This window comes from Zootoca vivipara, chromosome 5 (genome assembly GCF_965207765.1).
Source record: "Zootoca vivipara chromosome 5, rZooViv2.hap1.1, whole genome shotgun sequence".
Lineage (NCBI taxonomy): Eukaryota > Metazoa > Chordata > Lepidosauria > Squamata > Lacertidae > Zootoca > Zootoca vivipara.
In genome coordinates this window covers 34,659,636-34,684,410 of record NC_142588.1, presented here as the reverse complement: position 1 = coordinate 34,684,410, position 24,775 = coordinate 34,659,636, and the positions used below count along the sequence as shown (strand labels likewise).

The 24,775-nt window shown below is 39.8% G+C and overlaps 1 protein-coding gene across 6 annotated transcripts in view; it reads right to left on the bottom strand.

Moving 5' to 3' along the window:
* The window catches only part of IDE (insulin degrading enzyme), a 57,322-nt gene that overhangs the window by 18,915 nt on the left and 13,632 nt on the right, over positions 1 to 24,775 (bottom strand). For 5 of the 6 annotated variants that reach the window (XM_035138745.3, XM_035138746.3, XM_060274849.2 and 2 more), the window contains exons 2-15: positions 23,369 to 23,553; positions 20,379 to 20,586; positions 18,607 to 18,776; positions 13,806 to 13,928; positions 12,949 to 13,061; positions 12,401 to 12,563; positions 11,683 to 11,775; positions 9,956 to 10,047; positions 9,308 to 9,388; positions 8,183 to 8,286; positions 5,732 to 5,834; positions 4,509 to 4,631; positions 3,729 to 3,811; positions 5 to 149 (exon numbers count right to left, since the gene is read on the bottom strand). In XM_035138745.3, the coding sequence (XP_034994636.1) occupies positions 5 to 149; positions 3,729 to 3,811; positions 4,509 to 4,631; positions 5,732 to 5,834; positions 8,183 to 8,286; positions 9,308 to 9,388; positions 9,956 to 10,047; positions 11,683 to 11,775; positions 12,401 to 12,563; positions 12,949 to 13,061; positions 13,806 to 13,928; positions 18,607 to 18,776; positions 20,379 to 20,586; positions 23,369 to 23,528 (1,761 nt within the window). In that variant the 5' untranslated portion in view covers positions 23,529 to 23,553. The remainder of the gene's footprint in view (positions 1 to 4; positions 150 to 3,728; positions 3,812 to 4,508; positions 4,632 to 5,731; positions 5,835 to 8,182; positions 8,287 to 9,307; positions 9,389 to 9,955; positions 10,048 to 11,682; positions 11,776 to 12,400; positions 12,564 to 12,948; positions 13,062 to 13,805; positions 13,929 to 18,606; positions 18,777 to 20,378; positions 20,587 to 23,368; positions 23,554 to 24,775) is intronic. The other variant, XM_035138744.3, reaches the window with a different exon arrangement.

Here is a 24,775-nt window from a genome sequence, read left to right as displayed (position 1 = left end):
TTACATACATCCCATAGATGGTATTTTGGAGGTCATAGTTCAAGCCAGCTAGTTCTGCTGCATATGCATACTCGTTGAGGGAGTCTTTGAGTAGCTCAAGGTACAAATAGGCCATGTTACAATGCAAGGGATCCACGTAAGCAAATGGGCTGGAAGAAAATGTTGAAAGTAAAATATCTGCTGCAATTACTTCCCAGTTCTGCTAGATCCTCCATACTGGATCTCAAGGACACAGTAAAAAAGAAAACCCTGCTTCCTGTTATGAGAATATTAAGACAGTATGTGAACACAAACACACCACTAAAGGGGAAAAGATTGATTAAACAATTCCATACTGAGACACACAGAGAGATGTATTACATGTATGTTAAAGCTACTGCGTAAGATTACACAAAACCGTTGTTAGCCGACATTATTCTGAATTTGTTACAAAGACAAATGCTTACAAACAAGTATGAAACCTATGTAAAACACTTAAAATATACAATGAGTTAAAAATCGCCACAGTGGATAAATCTAAAAGCTTGCCAAGTAAGACAGTCTCACACTTAACTTGCTTGTCTTCAGGATTAAACCTCACTGAACACAGCTGCTGGTTTCACAAAATCAGGAAATAGTGCAGTTATAGGTTTGGTACCAAAGCATTGGCATTTTCTATATTAGGCACAAAAGGCGCAAAGTTTGGTATTTATCTATAGCACGTAACGCTACCCTGATATATTTTTTGCAATATCCCAACGAGGAAGAGTACGCTGCACAGACTTCCAAAGGTAAAGACAACTCAAAGACTCAAGTCATGTTTCAACAATACTGCTTTGCACCAACATATTAAGAATGACAAACCAGATTAAGAGCAGAAGTAATTTGTGTACAGTATGGTCTAATATCTATTATGGATATATACATATAGCAGTTAAAAATAAGAAATCATCAACATTGCACAAGTAAATTGTTCACAAAGCGACATTTCTTAATGAAGAATTCTCTCTTAAGTAAAATACGAAAGTACAACAATATTCAGAATGTTAAAGCAAAATAATAACTACGGGGCACAATAATGATTCAAAGAACAAAACATTTAATTAAAACCATGCATCTCTTTTTTTTAAAAAAATGGAATGTTCTTTAAATAATGTGAAACAAGTGGCCCTTTGCACGATGATTTCTGACGTGCAAACCAACCCTATTTATTCAGAAGTTAAGTTTCACTGGGCTCCATCGGACTCACTCCCAGAAATGTATGCGGCCTCAATATATGTTAAAACTCACTGGATAATGCTGCATTTTCATATACATCTTATCTCAAGGCTATTATTGTAGAGACCCATCACAAGCAGAAACAACATAATCAGAAAAGGCTGAGACCTCATTTTTAAAACCTTTTCAATACATAACTCATCAGAAGATAATGAAGTTTGGGAGGAGGGGACTGCATTTTACTTAATATAGGAATTATCATTTCAAGATACATAACCACCCAAGTTTATCATATATGTCTGTCTATCTATCTATCTATCTATCTATCTATCTATCTATCATCTACAAACTCTCTTACAAAACTAAGTAGTATTGCAGTTCACATGCTTCCTCAAAAATCAAAATGGGACCATGAAATTAGCCAGCAATTATATTAAATGTAAAAACCTAACTTACTTGGTTTTATCTTAAAATTCATTTTCAGTGCTGTAAAATTTTATGTATGCTTCAACTTTAACAGGTATTTTGACTTCAGCAGCTAGCAATTTCACCAAAGTAAGTTTTTAACTCGTCTATACAAATTTCCCCAGCTCATAATGCTCAGCCTTCCTTATGAATTGAGCAGCATTACACTGAGAAATTATCAGGCTTATGAGCATATTTAGCTCATAAGAAGCACTGGAACATATATTTTCTGTTTGAAACATATATTTTCTGTTTGAATATTCAGCTGCTTTGGGAAAACTACACACCACATTCCAGACACGACAGAAAATGGAGGCTTTGTAGAAAGGCACCCTGGTTGTTGCTAACATTACAAGTAAGTTTATACTATAGGGATGGTGAGTCGAGGCTCAGAGGCTCACAGATTAGAAAGGTGTGCTTGGGCCCTCTTGAGATCCCAGTGCCATTGAATCAGAGTTTCCAAATTGGGATATGTGAGAGCTATTATCTGTTAGGGGGGATATTATTAGCAATATTAGCAAATCCCAATTTCAAATTGAGTAATTCATCATCACTAGATACAAAGGGAGACCTCTGCAGGTGATCAGTTCTACTGCACTAGAAATGATTTAATGATTCAAGCACAGCCAATGCAGAGATGCAGCAGTATTATCTGGCCCAGTAGAGTCTGGTGGGAAAGAGGCAAGACCTGAAGTGTAGCTTATACAGAACCGCAATGGTGATTATGGGTTCACAGGAATGCTAAAGATATTTATTTTATTACTCATTGCATACTAACTGTTCTCAAAGCTCCCAAGCTGAGACAGACCAAAACAAAGATGAATTATTTTGTGTGCTAAAGAATGTTTTTAAAATCAAAAGTTTTAAAGTGCAGTTCTAAAATTGTTCTGGACATTTGAAGGGAGAGGAGAATGAAGCCCTGTTCATTTATTTCCCTCCATATGCTTGTACGTGGAGCTGGATCCACTGGCCTCATCAATATTGCCCAACATGCAGAGACAGCAGGGAATAAAACAATGGTGGGAGGCTAGAGCAGGGTTTCCCAAACTTGGGTCTCCAGCTGTTTTTGGACTACAATTCCCACCATCTCAGACCAGTTTTGCTTTTTGAGGATGCAACTTGAAGTGCTGCAAAGGCTCAAGAAGTGATTCTTCCACAGAATATGGTAGGACACAAAATGCATGTGTACAGTAAGGGAATTATGGCTCTACAATACTAACTCCTGCTATCATACCAGTTTCTGTCAAATACAACAGTCCCACATTCTACTTCTTGGACAAATCTTAGTAAAAAGAACCCCTTCCTCCAAAATGAGATGCTCTAGCACAGTGTTTCCCAACCTTGTGCCTCCAGATGTTTTGGGACTACAACTCCCATCATCCCTAGCTAGCAAGACCAGTGGTCAGGAATGATGGGAATTGTAGTCCAAAAACAGCTGGAGGCACAAGGTTGGGAAACACTGCTCTAGCACACACACACAAAAAAACTTTAGGGGTTAAATAAGGGTAGTAGAATGGTACCAAAGTTGTATAAAAGTGGACTTGTCCAGGTCAAACAAGGCACACATCGGGATCATAAAGCTGAGGGACTGCTCCACTGAATAGACTGAAAGCTACTTCCCTTTGAGGAATGAATGAATCAAACACACATGGCTTGGATATAGCCATACGTGTGTGGAAGCATGTTTCTGTGCATATATTCCCTGTGCTGTGAAGCTCTATCACCAGAGATACGTTTGGTGTAGGAGAGTGGTGAAGGAGGAGAGTCATTAACAGCTCTTGGATTATGTTTAAAATATTCTTGTGGCACTTTCCAACAGTAACAAATTAAGATGCTACAAGACTTTGTTGCTTGTGCTGCAACCGATTAACATGGTTGCTCCCCTGGAAAGTGGACAATACTTTTCAGCCAGCAAAAAAACTGTGCACACTGTTGCACATCCATAATGAACCGACAATCTCAGTTATTCCACTATAGCAGCCCCAAGCCTGTCTAGAATGATAAGATGTTTTCTTGAATGACTCTGCTTAGAATGATAAATTTTAAAGACAAAAATGCTTGCATACCTGAAAAATTCAAAGTTGAGACAAGCTTTGGGTAGGAAAAATTTGTCATCTTGCTTGAACCATAGTTTGCACATAGCAGTGTCCTGAGTTTAAGAAAACATACATTTTCTATTATTGATAATTATTATTATTAAATTACAAACTGTATTTTTATCATTTTAATCTGTTTACTGTACATTCTTTAAACATACAGAGCCCAGGCCATCTGAGTTTGGGTGCAGTCCCACAGGGTTTAATAGAGCCCAAATTTCTCAACCCCACCCCAATTAAGCACACAGTGATGGCGACCTATTCCCTACAATGTTCCCTCGTGCTGTCTAAACATATGCCTATATGCTAACATTTCTGAGATGGAGGGAGGACCTCTCAGCCCTGTGGGACTTTTGTAGGTATGAACACTAAATCCATACGCCATTGATTGCACCACTGCTAGGTAAGTCTGGAAAGAAGAGATAGCTATGGCAGGGTCTGGGCTTACCTGATACTGGGATGAGCCATTAGGAGTTCATTTCCAAACTCTGCAATTTGAACTCACTTCCACCACTATGTAAACTTAAAGGTTTATATATTTTGAATACGGGGCAAAAAGCCAACTGGACAGGAGCTAGTCACCTCTTAAAATAAAGATCCAATTTTCATTCATTTTTACAATCTATTCTTACAATACTGTTCATATTATAAGCAGCCTACTCAATGACCTTAATCTTTCAAAAGCAATTCAGGAAAGAGTGGTACATATTCCCGAAATTCCACCCACAACTATTAAATACATATGCTTACCTTGATAAGAGTAGGGTACTGTGGTGCATCCTTCTCTAAAGGTACAATTTCAAAGTTAGTAGGGATAAATTCATTCTTCATTGGCAGCTTGAATTTCCCATTGAGGTCAGCATTTTGCCATTTCTACATTCAATGTGCAAGCAAGAGGATAGTTTTGTTATTATCCAGTGGGTGTGTTAAAAAAACTTGTGCTGCAATTGTGCTGCTCTATGAAGGATTATCTACCTCTGATGAATCATGCTTCTTCAAAATTCATGACAAAAACAATAATTATTACTAATGTTTCAAATTATTTAATCTGCATGATTCCTTGCAGTTCACATAATACCATTTAAGTTTGCTTTTAACTATGTTCCATAAACACTTAGAACATAGTGCTGACTGAGGGCTAGATTGCATGCTCTAACCACTGTGTAGAACTACTAAGAAATGCTTTCTGCAATATGCATCACCATGTGAGCAGCTGGTTTTCACTCTTAGCAATATGTGAAAATATTACACAAATCCCCCAAACACAGCTGTGTGTGTGATCATAGCTGTATGTTCAGCTAGATGTTCTGCACATAGTTTCTCTCTCGCTAAAGCTTATCAATCAGGATTTGGGGGGGGGGGTGTTTTAAGGGTCCAACATGTATAGTATTGGCTGCACCACAAAGAGATGTTCAAGGATTTGGTTCACATTTTGAAGTGAAATCAATTTTTTTCCCATAACACCAGTTGAAATTAACTTACACCAATGTGAAACACTTATACAAGCAATAGTAACAGTTGCTTTTGTAAACACAAAATAAACTTTATTGTAAGCAGCGGCGGAGCAAGCCGATCGGGCGTCTGGGGCGACGTGCGCACCCTGGGCCCAGGGGCAATGCCAGCCACCCGCCGGGGTGGGGTGATCTGGGGCAGGATGCTCCGCAGGGCCTCCAAGGAGTCTGCCTGCCTCCTCCCACTCAGCCACCCTACAGCTGAGGGGGAGGCGGCGGGCGGACCATTTGAGGCAGTGCGGAGCCTGCGGGTGCTCAAGCCACCGCGCCACTCCCAGGAGAGACACGTGGCTCAGCCATGCTGCAGGCCCCGCAGTGAGCGCTGCCCAGCATTTTGTCACCCCCTTCAGTGGTGACATCCGGGGCGAACCGCCCCCACCGCCCCCCTTCCTCCGCCCCGATTGTAAGAAGTGTGAAAATACTAGTTACATATTCAGTTTACCACCAACTTTCTCACCACACCTTAATGACTTCATCAGAAATTGCCTCTTGCTTGTACTGGGTTCCATACCATTTTTCTGTTCTATCAGTTTTTCCTTCAAAAGACTTAGAAACTATTGCAACCCTAAAAAATAAAACCAAAACATAGTAAGTAAGCAAACAAGCATATTACCTCCCCCGCCCCCCAAAATGATATTCAAATAATTCTGCTTGGTCACTAAGTTCAGAGATTCTGTTATTAATACTGTAAATTCTATATGTCCTATTCTATTTTTGTATTTGATCCTCCTTTCAGTAAAACAAAAAACAACATTTATCCATATCAAAATGGCTATGTTAAACGACCCCTTGTTATTTTAAAATATATATGTATTATATTTTGCCATATTATACACACACACACACACACACACACACACACACACACATATATATATATATATATATACAGAGCCAGAGCTCATACACTGAACTTGCGTATATGAGGATACATTTTACAGGATTTAATATATTAAGCTCAGTTTGCTTTTTGCAGCTATGCCATTCTAAACTTCACTAAAATAAAAGATTTATAGCTCTCATGACAAGTATTTTTAAAAAGACATTAACAGAATATTTGGATATAAAAATATTCCCAGCAATTAAGAGCATATATAACACACCCAAGGTGCTCCTAAATTCATTTTCTACCATTTCTAAACAGAAATTTGAAGCAAAGGAAAAGGCCATACAAATGTCATCCATGGGTAAAACTACAACATACTTTTCTGATCATGCTCTCTGCAACATTTTAACAACTGTTTTCAATTAGTTTTAACAGTTTTCCAGGTTTCAAATTGTCTAGAATTTTAAATAATTTTTTTTTGGGGGGAGCAAGTAAGGAGAAATAATGCAGAATAGCAAGAGTGATTAGCATCTCTCTGGCCAATTATATGAGAGAGAAAACATTTACTATCAACCCTGTTTTAGCACCTCAGAGCCAACTCGTAGTTAATTAGAAGACTACAGGACAGTTGGATCTATGGAACACTTAATCAATCTGAACATTTAGTACAAACAAAACCTTAAAAACAAAGGATAGGGCTGAATCAGAAACAGAAATAACTAGCTATTTTTCATTTTAACCTTGTCCTTGGCTGCCAAATAATATCTCAAGATGGAAGATTCTGTGCTATAAATGAAGCACCCCACTCAGCCTTCTTTCACACTATGTATGAATACAAGGCACAATACAATAGCATGAGGGAAGCTTTATTTCCCTTTGAAATTAGTTACTATGGTAACAATTCTGTCACTGGCAATGAGAGAACACTGCTTATCTCAGTGTTTCTAGCATACACTGGCAGAGAACCATGGCTTCAGCAAAAAAAATAAAAGTCAATTATGCACACCAAGTATGAAAGTCTATCGTATTGAAAATAGCAGGAAGAGTTTACCTGCCACTAATAAAAACCTCTCTGTTGCCAGTGGACAACTGTGTTTCCACTCTGCCACAACAACCTTGTTTTACAAATCATATGACAAATACAGAGCAAGTCCATACATTACTATGAATTAAGCAGCAGTCAGGGGCGTCTGCCAACATGGACCCTGTATGTGGGCCAAGTGCAAAATTGGGGTGGGCATACAATCACAGGTAGAAACCATGATGAACCACTGCGATTCTCAAAAAGAGCTGCACAAAGAAGAGTGTGTTTTCCTTAAGTAGAAGCATTGGGTTCAGTCCAGTTAATCCTACAAGCCTATTTTTCTGGATAACTGTGAAAATAACATGCTTCCTTTCTGCACTTCCTGCACCCCCCACTACCCGAAGCACAAGTTCCCTCTCAGTCCCTATTCTGCAGCAACTATAGTCGGTCCCTATTCTGCAGCAACTATCGTCTTTAGAGTTTCCCAAATAATCATTTTGTGTCATCTACGCCCCTCACCCTGCCACAACCAGAATCAGATACCTAATTCAAATCACATTTTCAGATTCTGATTTCAAGGGCAAGCACTGACCAGTTTGCGAACGTAGCAAACTATAGTTGCAATAAATAGAAAACAGAAAGAAAAGCATCGTGCTAGACAGGAAGAACATGCCTGCTGTTCCTTTTGTTTCTTCACCTATGGGTTGGAGGATTGTTTCAATTGAGCCCTAGTGTGAAAGCATCCAGAAGAGTCAGTGACATGGGTGTGAAGTTTCAATGAAGTCTATCAACATTGTATTCAAAAGAACTGCACATTGGTTACGTAAATATGACAAAGGCACATATCAGTTCTTAAAGTTATTATGCATTGTTCTTCCCTCCTACTATGCTGTGCTAAATATTTTTCTTTGTATAAAATAGGAAAACTTAAATATTTCATTCAAGGAGTTTTGCACGTGTAAAGTTATTTTGGATTTAAAAGTACAATCTATTAACAGTTTTAACCTGCAAAATATTTCCATCTCAATCTATACAAAATATTGGATGTGGCAATATAGCTTACCGGACATTTTCAGGTCTTAACTTATCCAATACCATTTCTATTAAATCAGGCCTAAATTCTTCAAGTAAATATTCTGCAGCAAGAACTTCTTCTATAGGATAGTACTACAATAAATAAAAATGTGATGTTTTTAGTTTAAACCGAGGCATTATGCATAATACTAAAGTGATAAAATATAGCTACTAAGATAGTTGGCTATCACTCTAAGTAACACTTTGAGTAGACTCACTGAAACCAATAGATCTTCTCAGACTTATGACTAATGGTAGGTGTCACACATAGTAAGAAAGAATCACTGTCATTTAGGTACACAGCTAATAAAATAAAAGCTATTCGTACTACGTTGTTGACAAGGGATAAAAAGAAGCAAATGCTGACCCCTGGAGGATGTTTTCAAAGTGAATGAAAGCAACATAAACATGTTCATGTAGCAGTATCTTTAAAAAACCTACTTTCAGAAATTCTAACAGAAAGATATCTTCTCCCCACCCCACCCCCCCAAAACAAAAAGCATAGAATTCAGTACTTATGAATTCATTCTGGAAATAAAAAAGTGTGTAGAAGCAAAGATGTCTCCAAGGTTGTTTTGCAAACTGGAACCTTTGGTGAGTCTGCCTTTGATCTTAGTCACCAAGGCTCTTTAGATGTGAAGACACTAAAACCCAACAGGTCTACAGATAAATAAGAGAATACCATATGTTTAGGACCAGGCCCTAAGAATGCCTGGTACAGGAAAGATCATTTAACCAGTAAGCATGTTTGTGCATTGTAAAAGTCATACTGATTAATCACTATACAGGTAATCAGTTCAGTTATGCTTGGAAGGAAACAGTGCAAATTATTCAGTTATATCCAGCACCAGTTGGGGTCCCAGTCCACACTTGGTATCTAGTCTTTCCATGGAGATATTAAGTAAGGAGACAAATAGCTGTCACTACCACTTTATAGTGGTAACTTTGTGCCATATCAAAATGTTTTGGCCTGCAATACTCATCTTGTTCATTATACATGCAGATTTTTTTGTGCTTTACCCCAACCTAATGACATTGATGCCCAACTTTTCACACATTTCAGAAATGTTAAGAAATATTTCAGTATTAAATTCAGTCCAATTTCATGACTTACATGAAGAATCCCTGCAACTTTTGATGTATAACCCCGGGGTCTTTCCTTATCTTTAAACCTGAAGGCTACAGCATTCAAATCCTAAAACAAGAAATAAAATTAAGTTATTCTGCAATGCCACTCACCATATTGTAAGCGATCAGTCAGAATGGTATTTTTAAATGATAATGGGAAATGAAGCTTGGACATAAATTTTATTTGCAATTTATTTATAGCAAACAATAAATGCACTCAATGCAGTCAAACATAAGAAAGTAAGTGAAAACCGGTTTAAGTTATTACAAAGTATTTAGGGCAAAGTAAACAATGTATGTAATAAATTGCATTCAAAAGCATTAGAAACTAATTGATTGCATTCAAGAACATTAGAAACTTAACTAAGCAGATTTAAAGAAAATGGAAGTTATAATAATTTTAATCTTTTACAAGATGACTTTATGTTTATAAGGTTATGGATTATTAGATATAGCATTATTTTAGGTAGCTCATGTGTTTGTTTATTCATATGTTCATAAATTAATTTTAAGAACAAGAAAATTTACCAGACACAATCTATTTCTAATTAAGGTATCTAAAATAAGAGAAGATCCAGTGTGAATCTCTAAAACTACTTGAAAGAAACCCCCAAATACGTTGCAATTATCATACCTTACATTCTTGGAAAACCCACTCTTGAGGTCCTTCTGTACGTAGTTTTTGTATATACTGAAACATGTGCAAGATAATATCTTCCACGTGTACTTTTAAGAAAAAGATAAAATATTGCATGCATAAGCAATTTCTCAGGGAAACACAAAGTTAACATTTTTAGTTTTCTTGGGGACAAGACTAGACATGACTCAAGAGATCTGCGATTAGATCTCCTGTGCGCATGTACAAGGCTTTTAAAAAACGAATCAGCAGCTCCATGCATGCACTTTGAAGACTGGGATGTTTGAAACCCTTTTCTCCTATGCCCTTCCCCAATTTATTTGCTTCAGTGGGTGAGCCATTTAGGGCTGCTATTCTAACCCCACTTAACTGACAGTAAGCTCCATCAAATTCAGCAGGACTTACTGCTGAGTACATATGGTTGGGACTGCATTGCTGATCATCGATCTTCTAGTTCAGTCCTTATACTTAAAACTAGCAGCTCAGTCTGACAGAGGCTAAACTAATACAAAGTTGCACAAACCGAATGCATGCAGTATTCACACATCTATTTGACTAATGTAAAAGAATATAGAGTATCAAGCAAACAACATGCACATAATACCTTGCTATACAAATAATTTCCAGAGATATAAACTTGCTGATCAGTTATGATCTTGCCTGCTCGGCAAATCCCCGTGCTGTGCTAAACCAGTGCAGCGCAGCGCGGGGACTCACTTCTGCGGTGTCAGAAAATGCCGAAAATCGCATCTGCGCAGATGCTGGAAAATGCTTCTGCACAGACGCAGACACCGGAAATTCTGGGTGCACACGCTCATGTCCAATCCAGCCCACAGAGGGATCTCCACTGGAGTGAACCAGCCCAGGTGAGGTAAACCTTGCCAACCCCTGATCTTAACAGTGGCCCAATTTGCACGTAGCACAAAACCAAACCATGGTTCAGTGTGAGCAACCAAAGATAGAAGATTGTGGCCACTTTGTTCCTCCTCTGATCCTGCTGCTGCTATGCTGCTTTAATCTTAGCATTATGTCCAAACATAATAGCTTAGCTTTATGTCTGAACCCAGGTTCATGTTTTATTTTCCCTGCACAAACTACGAGCAGCAAAACCATAGAACAAACCTTGCCCAAAGTCATGGCTTGTTTTGAGCAAAATAAAGCATAAGCCCAGGTTCAGATGTAATGCTAAGGCACACCATGTAGTAGGAGTAGAACTAGAGGAAAAGCAAAACAGCCACTATCTTATCTCTGAGAACCCACATTTGCTTCTTGTGCCAAGCCATAATTTGCCGTAATATGCAATTAGGAATCCTCCAACTAGCTTCCTGATAATTTCAACAAAATTAGATGGGCTAAGAACTTTCCTCATATTTGGGTGAACACTAGCAGTATTCAGATGCAGGAAAATAATTTTCAAATCTGTAGAATTAAGAATGAGCACATAGGTCTTTTGTTCAACCCTCTTAAAAAAAGCCCACCTACAATCTTAAAATTACAAATGTTTTGGCAATGAGGTTGTTCTTAACTCTACATTTTTGCATGTGATGGGGAAGTTACCGTAGTTTGAAGCCAATTCATTTGTCCCTGACCTAGCTATTATAGTATGGATTTCCATCAGATTATTGCTCACTTTGGGAGATGCAAAAAGTCTACTTAGAGAAGCCCACTTAGATCAATGTGCTCCATATCCAAACTCAACAGAATAAAAGAAGGGATCCACTTACAAAGTCCTTCTTCTGTAAGGTCAACATTAATGATGAAAAACATGAAACCTCTAGCACCTTCTTTTTGTCCTCCAACCAGGGTATTTACCCAGCCTGTGAAATAGAGTATATTTAAAACTCTCACACAATAGTTTATTTTGTCTTAGTTATGTTGTTCATGTACACACACAAAATTAGAAGGTATATGTCTTTGGTTAACATCTATGAAATTAAATAAATACTATGAAAGAACCAAATGACAGAAAGACATTGCATGCACACAAAATCTAAGTGCATTGGGGGCAATCCCTTGTAAAGATCTTCTGCAATGAGCAGCTTAGAATTCAGCAGATTCCCAATGCAGCTAGGCTATGTCACTCCAAGTCCCCATCCCCAGCTCAGTGGTGGAGGTGGAGGTGGAGGTGGAGGTGGTGCAGGCCTCCAAAAGAGGCATTTTGAGGGCAAGGGGGACATATGCTACACATTGGTAAACATGCCCTGGGTATCACAAACAGTCATCCTGTTGATGGAATACTGGTGAGGGGAGATACACTGCATACAAATGAGATCCCTTATAATCGTTCATATCAGAAGTACTGAGCCATTGATAGGAAAAACCAAAAAGAGCATCAGTAATATAATGCGAGATTGTTTGAAATATCATTACAACTGAAACTTAGATTTTGTTTACTTCACTCCTAATTTTCAGGCTTCAATGTCAACTCACTGCACACCTTACCTTTAGCTTTGAGTTCTGATAGAAGACTTCCTGGACCTTCATGACCAATAAGATGGCCAAGATAATGGCCAGGGTTTGATTTATAGTACTTCTGGAGATCTGGTATTGGAAAGGTGACGTAAAGATTTCTAATGTCTTTGATAGGTACCACTTGGTAAAGTTGCTGTGAAACAAACAAAAAAGCAAAAGAAATCTGATTTAAACTGAATCCAATATTTTGCCTTTACAACACTACTTTTCTTCTCAAATCCACCACCCACAGTTCATTACACACATGCCCATTTCATGCGTAGGCAATAACATAAAATTAATATTGCTCAACTGCATTTTCTATCAGAACAATTAGTGAAGTTTCAGGAAGGGACCAATTACACCTACACCCACACCTTTTACAGTCAACACACATTTGTCTTGCTGTACCAGTAATTCTGATGTGCTACGATGCTACTCAACTTATCACAGTAGTTTTCTGGCCTTGCTTAAAGGCATCTTAACAAATACATAACATAAAACTTATTTTAAAAGAAGTCACAATGCAACAAACCCACCCTGAGATGTTCTTCCTGGAAAGGATGTTCAGGGAATTCTGGTAATGGAACGTTTTTGTTCTCTACTTCAGAGAATAGCTTCACTACCAAACTTGTTAGGTCATCTAAAGATTCTGTATGCATATATTTGGGAGGAAAAGAAAGTTACACATAGTCAAAAGTTTCACAGATAATATCCTTGATTGCTCCTTTTAGAGAAAGGCTCGATAAGCACAGTCTTAAGAAAAGTCAGTACAGTATCTAAAATCTGAATGCATTTTACCCATTCTTCAGTATAAAAATTCTGTGCCCAGAATACAACCTGTCTGTGTACTTTTGACGCAGCACAATGTATTCTGTGTACAGTAAGTATCTTCCTAAGGAATTAAAACTATGGAGTCTAGACTGGGAGGCAGATAGCAGTGAGACAAAGAAAGATATGGAGATTGGAGCATGCTAGGAAATGATTGTCATTGAAGCCTGCCCTCCATGTTCTGAGTTCTGGAACATCACTGGATGTTTATATTTCAAAATTCATCTATAAGAAAATACTAGGGCTAGAAACAATACATTATATAAAAACAGACATTTTCAGAATGACAAATTCTGCAGCAGACACACAATCTTTTACTTCTACTACAAATTTGCAGAGTACATACATCCCTTCCTATAATTTTTTTTAAAAGTCATCCTACAAATTAATAAGTGTAGATATTATAAATGCTGCAGATTTAAGGTAGACCTGTGGTTTAGTGTTTGGAGTGTGGTTGCATTCTTTACACAGAGACACACACAGACACAGAGTTAAGTTCCAGTGCTAATCCATTGTAAATTGATTATATATTAAAAGTAGCTTCCAAAATGTATGGCATTCTTACCTCGTCCTAGAACACAAACAGCCATTAAATTTGATGAATAGTAAGTGGAGTGAAACTTCAATAACTCTTGTCTTACATCTATTCCTTCTTGGTTTGGTCTAGTTTCCAAAGTGAATTTGCTTCCTACAGTACATAAATGAAAAGAAGGGTGTGTTACAATAAGAGCCATGACTGGGTAAATGTGCTCAGTTCTGTAAAAACTGTTAATCCCTGCAATCACAAGAGGTGATACTGCACACATTCCTCAGAGTACAGCATCTGAATTGTTTTATTTTACTACTACGTTTATACTCTTCATTTCCTCCAATGAGCTCAGGTGGCATACACGGTTCTCCGCACCTCCTCACTTTATTCTTACAACAACAAATGATGAGCATTGTGCATGCAGTTCCAAGTTATATTTCTATCATGTGATGGTACTTCTATTGAGTGCAAGATGTTTATCAAATTTCCTGCTTTCGTGATTTCAGCAAGACCATTTGCGGCTCAGCTTGAATAAGCTTGGAGTTAGGAGAATTGAAATCTAGAGTTGTGTTCTCAAGGGATTGCGTCTGCAAATCCTTTTTCTAAACTATTATTTATGCAATTTTAACAGCTTTTATACACACATCGTACAGTATCCATCACTTATCTCTTTTCCTAAGACTTCTCAATCAATCTCACTGTGATATTCTAGGGAAATCTTGATCTGCTGCATATCCTGATATTTCACCCATTATCATTTCAAGTCTTCCTCTTTTGATGTTATCTGCTGCTCATAGATCAACTCCTACTTGTAAGTTAAATTGCATATTATACCCTCTAAAATAATATCCAAAACACCTCCACTCTTATCTTTATTTCACCCTTATTCTTTAGTTTTACAGTCATGGTTACTAATGCTATGTATTCTATCAATCTGTTTTGCCAAATTTCCATTGTGGGTATCTCTTCTTCTTTCCATTGTTTCGCATGTACTGTTCTAGCTGCAGCGGTTGTGTACAGAAAAATATTGAGTGCCTTTTTTGGAACATCATCACCTATTATCCCTAATAGAAAGGCCCCTGGTCTTTTCAGAAATGTGAGTTTTAGAATCCGATTTAATTCTGTGCGGATCATTTCCCAATACTCTCGAGCATATTTACATGACCACCACATATGGATCAGGGTTTCCTCCACCTCGTGGCACCTCCAGAATAAATTAGACCCTTTTTTATACATTTTCACTAATTTTCTGGGTTTTCCTTAATAAGATAACAGGCAAATCCTATTCTGGTATTCATAATATAAAGGTTGTGTAGAGCAGAAACACAGGTATATGTTAATAATACAATTAGTGTTGTGCCTAACAACGAATGCAGTGTACTCCTCATAGTTCATGGACATGTTCAGGCCAGCATCAGATATAGTGTTCTTGAGTCAACAAAGCATGGTTTGTTGAAGTAGAAATGAGCAGTTAGCTCAAGCGCTTCCTCCTTCCACCCTTGGCCTTAGATAAGACTTTCGGGATAATTAAAACAGTTTCGCCATGATACAGTACCTGATTTAGGAAACTGTGGTTTAAGTCAGGGTGGATGGCAGTCACTTGACATCATGTGACAACTTCAAATGGGCTGCCTGCCAGTGTCTATCTCCCAGTTTTTATTAATCAATAATAATTTACTAAATTACTTCACTTTTTCCGGCAGTAAAAAAGGAAAATCAAGACTGGAGTTTCTAGTTTCCAGTAACCTGACTCTAACATTGCTGCTATGCAAAATAAAGCTAAAACACAGCATTCTGAGCTGACGAAATGTAGTTATGAAAACAAGCTTAATGCAAGAAATCGTAAAATAAGTGAGGTGAAGATAATGTTCTAAAAATAACGAGAACAGGGATTTACAGAATCATCAGCTCAATTCACAAATACGTAGTAGCAATGAATATAGACAAGCACGAATAAGAAAATCTATTCAAGATACATAAACAAATGCTCTTATTCAAATTATGATGAATGCACAGTACTTCAGGTCTCTGCACACTTTCATTGTGAATTACCACTTACAGAATAATTAAACATTGCACTTTCCTGATTGCTTGCCAGACAGAATGATCCCCCCTCTCCCCTCCCCATGGCCTGTTATCCTGACCTTCCAGAGCAGATTTGGGGGTTGTGGAGGGGGAGGAAAGCCCTGTTGCACCAATGGGAGTCCTTGCACTGGCTTCCGGTAGCACACATGGCAGAGTATCTGGTGCTGCTATACTTCTTTAAGCTTCTGTTTTCTTTTTTTAATTTAAAGACTGCAACTACATTTGAAAATAGAGTTTTTGAACTCATGTTTAAGACAGAAAGTGACCATTATCAGAAAGGGATCTTGGTACCATAGCTGCCAAGTACCCTGTTTTCCCTGGAAAACCCCCGTTGTTTCCTACCTTTTCCCGGCGGTCCCCCGTATCACTTCGTCTCCCGTTATTCTTCCTTATATTCTCCTGCTGGTGGCCATTTTTTTCCCCTGATTTGCCCATCTATGAGCACCGAAAATGGCCGGCACCGGCTTCGAAAGTCGCGTCAACACATGTCCAGAAGTGCGTAGACGCGACGTGTCAGCGGCGGCCATTTTTGGTGCCCATAGATGGGCAAAGCGACACTGGAAGTTGCGTCTATGCAACTTCCGGGGTCACGCGGCTGCCAGTCCCGGATTCTGCAGTCCGGGACTTGGCAGGTATGCTTGGTACCACCATTTTAAACCTAATACGTTCACCAGAGGGAATACTGCTGTAGTAAAAACGGACGGAATAAAACCTTAGGAGTGAGAGCTTGCATGCTGCTCTCACGTAACCAGACTTAAACCCTCTGCTATCACAGATTCAAAGCACATTTGAATCAGAAGGGTGGGTGATCTATGCTGAAAAAGAGTCAGGGGAAGTGAAACCCACTGATTCATCAGCCACAATACCTTTCTGGAAAATTTATCAGGAATTGCTTTGTTTTCTGGTTTAAGAAGCAGTGCTGGGAGAGGTTTCTTCTACCAGTACAGCTATATAATACTCTTTCCACACTTATAAAGAAATATTTCTTCTAGTGTGGCAGCACTCGCACCTTGAAACTCTCTACCTATGTACTCTTATGACCTGCTTAAAACATTTTTGTTTACGCAAGCCCATCCATGTAGATGTTGACATGTTATAATCTCTCTTCAGTCTGTTAATTTTAATTATCCTTTAAATGTTTTTAATTACAGCATTTATTCTTAAACTGCTTTTTATTGGTAATTTTAATACTTCTTGTAAGCCACTTTATAGGCTTGGTAATTATCAACTGGTATATAAATTCTGTTAAATAAATGTGACACATTCTCAGTTGCTTTTAAAGGTGAATCAAATGCAGTAAACCACCATGTGTGAAGGCTACATCATCAAATAATTTCCATACAACATGTTTTTATTTTAACACGTTCTTTTTATAAAAAAAAATAGATTTTTCGTCATACAATTTAATAGGAAAAAGAGAAATAATACATAACAGAAAAGAAACATTAAATCATTATACATTAAATCATTATACAATATCAAAAAAATGAAAAAAGAACAAACAAAAAAAATGAACCCACCAGCCTGCTTAACTTCGCTCCACCGCTACTCGTCTTCTCTATAATCAATTTTACCCTTATCATTGCATTCTGGTTATTTTTATTTTCTCTATATACATACATACCGTACATATGCAGGGGCGTAGGAAGATAGGGGCGGTGAGGGTGGGCCGCCCCGAGCGGCGGGCTCCAAGAGGCGCCATCGTGGGCGCCCACCCCAAAACATGCACCCCACCCCCAAAACGCGTGTCACGCCCCTCCAGGAGGCACACCCCGCCCCCGGAACGTGCGTTGTGCCCCCGGGAGGCACGCCACGGCCCTGGAACGTGCACCCTGCCCCTCCGGGAGGTGCGCCCCACCCCCAGAACAGACGCCAGCCCCGCCCCCGGTGCCAGAGCATGAAGCTCCGCCACTGTACATATGTCATTGATAATTTATTGTTTTGATGCATTTACATTCTTAGTCAAAGCATATTAGCATGTCTTTTTTGGAACAGTATTTTGCCATATAGTCATCAAAGCAGTGCCATTCATTTTTTAGTTTTTGATTTGACTGCTATCGTACGCTGTTTAGCCAATTTTAAATATTATTTAATTTGAGAATTCATTCCTCCTTGGTAGTTCTTTAGCTTTCCATTTAGGTGCTATTACTATCCTAGCTGCGGTGGTCGCATCGAAAATTCTTTTTTTCGATTTCAGTATTTCTTTCCCTAATAGGCCCAGTAGGTAAGCTTCTGGTTTTTTCATTAGTGGGATTTTAAGCATTTTTTTCAACTCCTCATGTATTTCTCCTCATAAGTACTTAATCAGGGTGTAGCTCCATTACATATGCATTGTTGCATTGTTGTTCCAGCTTCCTTGTTGCATTTACAACAGAGGTTGGATTTCAGTTTATAGATTTTTGCTAATTTGACTGGTGTTAAAATTTTCTTTCATTGTACTACAGGCGGTAAATCTTTTATCTTCCTGCCAAAGTTTCTCCCATTGCTCTAAATATATTGTGTGGCCGAAGTCTGGCGCCCATTTAATCATTGTCTCTTTCACTTCCTCATCAATCATGTCTAGATCTAGCAAAAATTTATACATTTTAGATAGTAATTTTTTTGGTTTTTTTAAAAATAATGTTTCATACATTAATGAATTATCTTTACCAAAACCTTTACCTAATGCCTTGGAGCCTCACAGCAAAGCACAGTTTAAAGGGACTCCCCAATCGAAAGCAGATAATGTACAAATGTAATGGAGGATTAATACCTGTTCCAAATTTACTGAAGGGGTGATTGGGATTTCCAGTAGCCTTTTCCAGCTGAAACAGTCTCCAAGCATCGTTCATTAAATTCTTCTCATGCTCAGAATCAACAGCATTCACTTCTCTGTCTTTGCAGCTTTCATCAAACAGAGGGCACAAGAAAAACTGAGCAAACCTGCAAGAAAAAAAGTCAGAGATTTCCCAAATCAATGTGTCGACAAATACATTTTTGATAGCTTAACATATGAAATTCATGTTCAGTGTGGAGAAGCACACCACAATTTATCACCAGTTCAGGATAGGATTTGCCCAGCAGGTCTGAGCCTTTTGTCTTCAATGTTCTGGACCAGGGGCCCCCAAACTTACCTCACCGAGGGCCGGTGCCGCCAGCGCCAATTGCGCTGCGGGCCAGAGCGCGCGGGAGTGCGTGCCCATACGCATGCACACACACGATTTCCGGCGCACTTCCAGGTTGCCAGAACACCGGAAATAGCTTGTGTGCATGCGCATGGGCCTCCTCCGGCCCGGAAGTGCACTGGAAATGACACTTGCGCACAAGCTATTTCGGAGGCTCCGGCGACCTGGAAGTGGGCAGCTGCGCCTTTAAGAGTGGGTGGCAGCAGTGGGTGGCAGGGGTCGCCAGGGGCCGCATAAAAGAGCCTTGCGGGCCGCATCTGCCCCGCGGGCCTTAGTTTGGGGAAGCCAGTTCTGGACAGATGCCCACAATTTAATTAAAAAATGTGTTCATCTGGAGCTACTCTGTTGCTAAGTATTCTTATCACAAAGTGGATGTTCTAATCTAGTGCAATTTACTATAATGACCTTTTTAGCAGACAGGACACAATCTATGAGCAAGATACCATCAGCCGCCTTGTTTGCTACCTCAGATCTGCCTCTTCTTGCTGTTGTCTTACGAACTAGCCACTGAAAGTTTCCTTAGCAGAGGCCTTCTGTGTGTCTGTGAAGAAAGAGCTATTGACACCTGCTCTACACAGATGTACTGAGGACCCTTCCAAAATCACCAACGCTAATGTTACTAAGCCTCTCCTTGGCCCTCAACATGAACCAAAGAACTTGTTTTTTAAAAAGTAAAAGGACACAGATCATGACATAAGTGAAAGCTGTGCAACCTGTTAATTACTTTGTCTTGGGGGGGGGGAATCATGCTAAATTACCTGGGAGAAAGCCCCACCAAATTCAACTTACTTCTGAGTAGACATACCAGAGATTGCACTGTTACGGTATTTTGCTAACTCTGAAGAAAAACCAAATATACAGTGTGCAGCAGTAGCCTGAATATCCCTATTTTCACCAAATATAAAATTCCACAAAGAGAAGAGCCTTTGAGAGTCAGCTGATAAATATGCAACATATGCTGAGAGTGTAAGCAGAATATATTTATAGAACAAACATATGTGAGGTTCCTATGCAACACTTTCATGGCTATGTAAAGTAACAGCAAAATGCTAAACCATATGAAGTTTTTAAGACACTCGCCATACTGTTGATGAATCTCTTCTCACTAAAAACCTATTTTGATATATTACCGCAAGGACTCATTCCATATGTTTCCTTTGATTGCTGTTATTCCCAACATGTTAAAAGTTTTGTTTCAGTAATTTAGTCTTTCCAATTGTATTAAAGTCATTATTATGAAAAAGCAGAAGTAATAAATACACAAAATAATGTTACCACCTGGTAGGACTCTCGTGTTAATTGTGCTTGGTGGAAAGACAAAACCAAACCATTATATTTAATCATTAATAGATATGCTCACCTGTCCAGGGCACCTTCCAAGTGTTCATGTGATACATCAAAATAAAAGTTGGTGTGTTCTCCACTGGTAAAAGCATTTGAACTTCCTGCATGTTCACTGAGAAATTGGCTGTACTCATTTTCTTTTGGGTATTTCTCAGTTCCCAAAAAAAGCATATGTTCACAAAAATGGCTTAACCCAGCAATGTTAGGGGGATCAGATAATGACCCTATGAACAGGAGAAATGGGCAGAAATAGAATCTTACTTTAAAAGCTGATATACAAATTCAGTATAAAGCAATCAAATCATCTAGAACAATCAACATTTTAACACTTTTCTCTGGGTCAGAGAAATCATCTTACTGATTATGACTGCAAATATTTAGGAAATTATATAGCTCCATTTCCCTTTGCAGAAAAGCGAGACTGGAATGCACCTGCTAGTATGCAGCTGCTTCATACTAACTTTAATATAAAACTGTAGAGAAGCTATAGGAAGGGTGTTAGCTGGAAATCAGAGGCAAGTGGTTTATGTGAGCACCCCAAGCACTTCAAACTACAAAGAAAAGATATTTGATCAAGCAGGACCTACATATGTACCGTGTTTCTCATATTATAAGACGGGCCTAAAAAATAAGACATGGCAGGCTTTTCACGAGTTGATTAAATATAAGACATACCCCAAAAATAAGCCATAGTGGGGGGCAGGTCTGGCAAGGAAAGGAAGGCGTTTAAGCACCTTCGGAAGAGCCGGCAAGAGGCAACAGCTTTGGTGCTTGGCGCGTGCCCACAGCCACCTCCGCAGCCGCTGGGATCACTGTCGCTGCAGCCATGCTCCTGGGCGCTCTTGGCGCTTCCCCTGCGGCCGCCTCACTGTGTTTTGCGGAGGCGGGACCGAGGGACTCAGCGCGAGCGGGCAGAGCAGAAGGAGGGCGGCGGAGATGGAACGGCCGTGAAGAGCGGGAAAGCGCGCGCACACACACACACCCATCCTCGCCATCCCGGTCAGGTGGTGGCGGCTTTAGTCAGGTGGCCATGGAGACTGTGCAGCTGCGCCACCCGCGCCGGTGAGAAGCCAGAGGGGAAGAGATGCACGGTGATGGTCAGGGTGGGAGGAGGCGACCTGGGTGCATGTAGGTTACGGAGGCAGGTCGGTGCACTTCTCTTCTTCTTAGGCCTTTTCCCACCCCCGCCCCTTCTCCTCCGCTTCCTCCTAGGAAACGCGCTCCTTCGTCTTAACTGCTATCCTCCTTGCATCTTCCGTCGGAGTTCGCGCGCACTGCCCAGAGTTGGCTAAATGCAACTGGAGTTGTGCAAAAGGCAATGGAAACAAATAGCCGCCCATAGGCAAAACCAAATAGCAAAACCTTTTTGGGAACTGCCTGTGTCGTAAAGTTCTCTGTTTAAACTGGGGCAGGGGCTTCCCGACGATCAGCTGAGAGGCGGGCTGATCGGGCGCCTCTTCGCCGCAGCCACAGCGCTCAGAGCGCTCGCCCCTAGTCGCCCACGAAGATCATGGGCTTCACCTGCAGCCGCAGCTGCCTCTCACCAGGCTCTTTGCGCTGCGCTGCCCGAAGCGGTTCCCGTGCAGCCGCCTCTTGCCAGGCCCTCCGCCACCGCTTCTCTCACAGCCGCCTCCGCGGCTGCTTCCTGCTCTGCCAACGTGGCTGTGCTCCTTGCTCCCCAGCAGCACGCAAATGGGAGGGCAGCCTTGCTGTTTTTATTGTCTGCTTCCTGGCTCTCCCCGGGTCTCGCGCGGTGCATGCTGCCGGCTCTCACTGGGTCCCCATGGGTCGGGGCTCTGCGCAGCGCACTGTTGCCAGCTCCCACTTAAAAAAATAAGACATCCCCCAAAAATAAGCCACCGTGGGGTTTTTTGAGGAAAAAATAAATATAAGACGTGTCTTATAATATGAGAAACACGGTAACCATTTTGTTTTGTTTTTTGTTTTTAAATCAGAACATCTAGGTAACAACCATGTTCTAATTTCATGTTTGCTTAACATGCAAATACATCATTTTCAGGCCTACTATCTGACTTCCCAAACATATTACACAAGTAATAATTTTCTATGACATTCCATATGCCATTAATTTATACCAGGAAATTAAACTATTTTCTTCCATGCATTCCCCAGCAGACACACTGGGATCTTAAGCGCAGAAGGGTATGGAGCATATAAATTGAGTTCTTCCATTATTCATCCTTGAAAAACTTAAACCTGCTTTAGAACAAGTAATTTATACAGCCAATTTTATGCATAGCTGCCAAGTTCCCCATTTTCCCCGGGAAACTCCCGTATTTTCCTACCGTTTCCCACAGGTCTCCCGAATGGCAAAATACCCTGTATTCCCCCCGGATTACGGAACTCCTGCCGGCAGCCATGTTCTTCTGGTGCTGCGCCAGCACCGGAAGTCGCTTCTACGCACTTCCGGACATGCGTAGAAGCGACTTCCGATGCCGCTGTGCCCATTTCCAAAATGTCCGTAGCGCCAGAAGTCGCTTCTACGCATGTCCAGAAGTGCGTAGAAGTGACTTCTGGCGCTGCGGACATTTTGGAAATGGGCATAGTGGCATCGGAAGTCGCTTCTATGCATGTCCGGAAGTGCGTAGAAGCAACTTCCGGTGCCGTGGTGCTACTGATCCCGGATCTTTCAGTCCCGGGCTTGGCACCTTTGGTTTTATGACAAACCTAACTTCTGAGGCTAATCTGGCTAAGGCTACAATCCTACTTCCATTTACCTGGGCAAAAGCTGCACTGAATTCAACAGGACATACTTCTGAGTAGAAATGGTTAGCCAGTGCTGTAAGACTGCAAACCTATACACATCTTCCTGGGAGTTCAATGGGGTTTTGTGCACTTCCAAATAACGTCAACTTCCAAGTAAGCAAAACTAGGATTGCAGCCTCAGTGTAGTATGTAGGTTGAAAACCCTTTTTTGAAAGTTATTTCATTTGAACTAGATTACAATGCAAACCAAGGTACAATATATTATAGACGATCATATACCTATGTGTACATCAAGTGCAGCTGAAGACTTGTCTGTAGTGGGGTCACTGATAACCATTGCCTTGATGCCATTTGCCAGTTCTAGCCCACGATACTCTCGTTTATCTTCAGGTGATTTGATAATATCATTTGCTATTCTATTAATAGCAAGATGACTCATTTTGTTGTGCGTTGCTTGCTGAATCCTAAAAAAAAGCAGTAAAAGTTAAAGCCATCTCTCAGTTCAAATAGCCTAAGAAAGAAAATGGGGAGATACATCTGCAACTCAAGAATGCTCAGCTCTAGAAGGTCCAGATCAAAAACTTATTGTCCACAGTCCAACAACAAGTAAGGCATACTTAGGTTCACTGAAATCAATAGACTAAAGCTATTTTACTTCCTTCAAATGTAGAACAGCTGAGTGCTTTCAATAAAAAGTTGGCCTAATAATGGTCACAATTAATCCAGTTTATTAATATCTATTTTATAATATTTCAAAGCCTATACTTAATATAGTTGCTGTCAGCCTTTACTAATTGATAATATTGGCTATGTAATTTAAAAAGTGCAATGTAAAATCAACATATGTTTGTCTAATTAAAAGCATTATTTCAGTTATGATGCAGTAAAGCCTAGTTTATAACATCATTTTCATCTGCCAAGAGTAGATCCCTATAGCTCTTTAAATCCATGATGAATTGCTTTACAATGAATATAGAATGCTAGAGAGCCAAAATGAACTGACCAAGCAGGTTCAAAATGCCACAACCACACTCCCAATGACAAGCCAAAAACAGTTTACTTCAGTGTCTGCGATTCTTGAATTAATTCAAGCCCACATGAAAGGTGAAGTCATTCATGCTGGGCTATTTACCTGACTACACCCTTATCCAGAACTTAATATAATTGCATTTCCTGTATTTGTTCATGCTACATACACTCTATTCCTGATCCGTCATTGATCTAGCTAGAAGATAGGAACAAAAGAAAAGAAGCACAGAAAAATAAGAAAACCATCCCTGCACATTTTCCAGGTACCAGACATCATTGCAAGAGCTTCTTGTTCTGCCATGCCTTTGCATACAGTCTCTTGTTTCTTGGCTTTCATGTAAAGCATATAAATATATATTTAAAATATATGCCTAAAAGGAACAGCATGCCTTCTTCAACCTGCCAAATAAAAATGCTTTTGTGCTGCAATTATATCCACGCTTACCCAAGAGCAAGCCAAACTGAAAACTGTGAGACTTATTTCTGAGTAGAAAGATACAAGATCAGCCTGTTAACAACGTCCCTTTTCAGTTCCTGGATCATTCTCGCCTCTTTCACCCAAGTATCTTGTACTTTGAAAACTAAAGTGCTGAATGATTTGTTCCCAGTGTCTCCTGGCAATTAAACCACCAGGCTGAAACACTGAAGACAAATGCA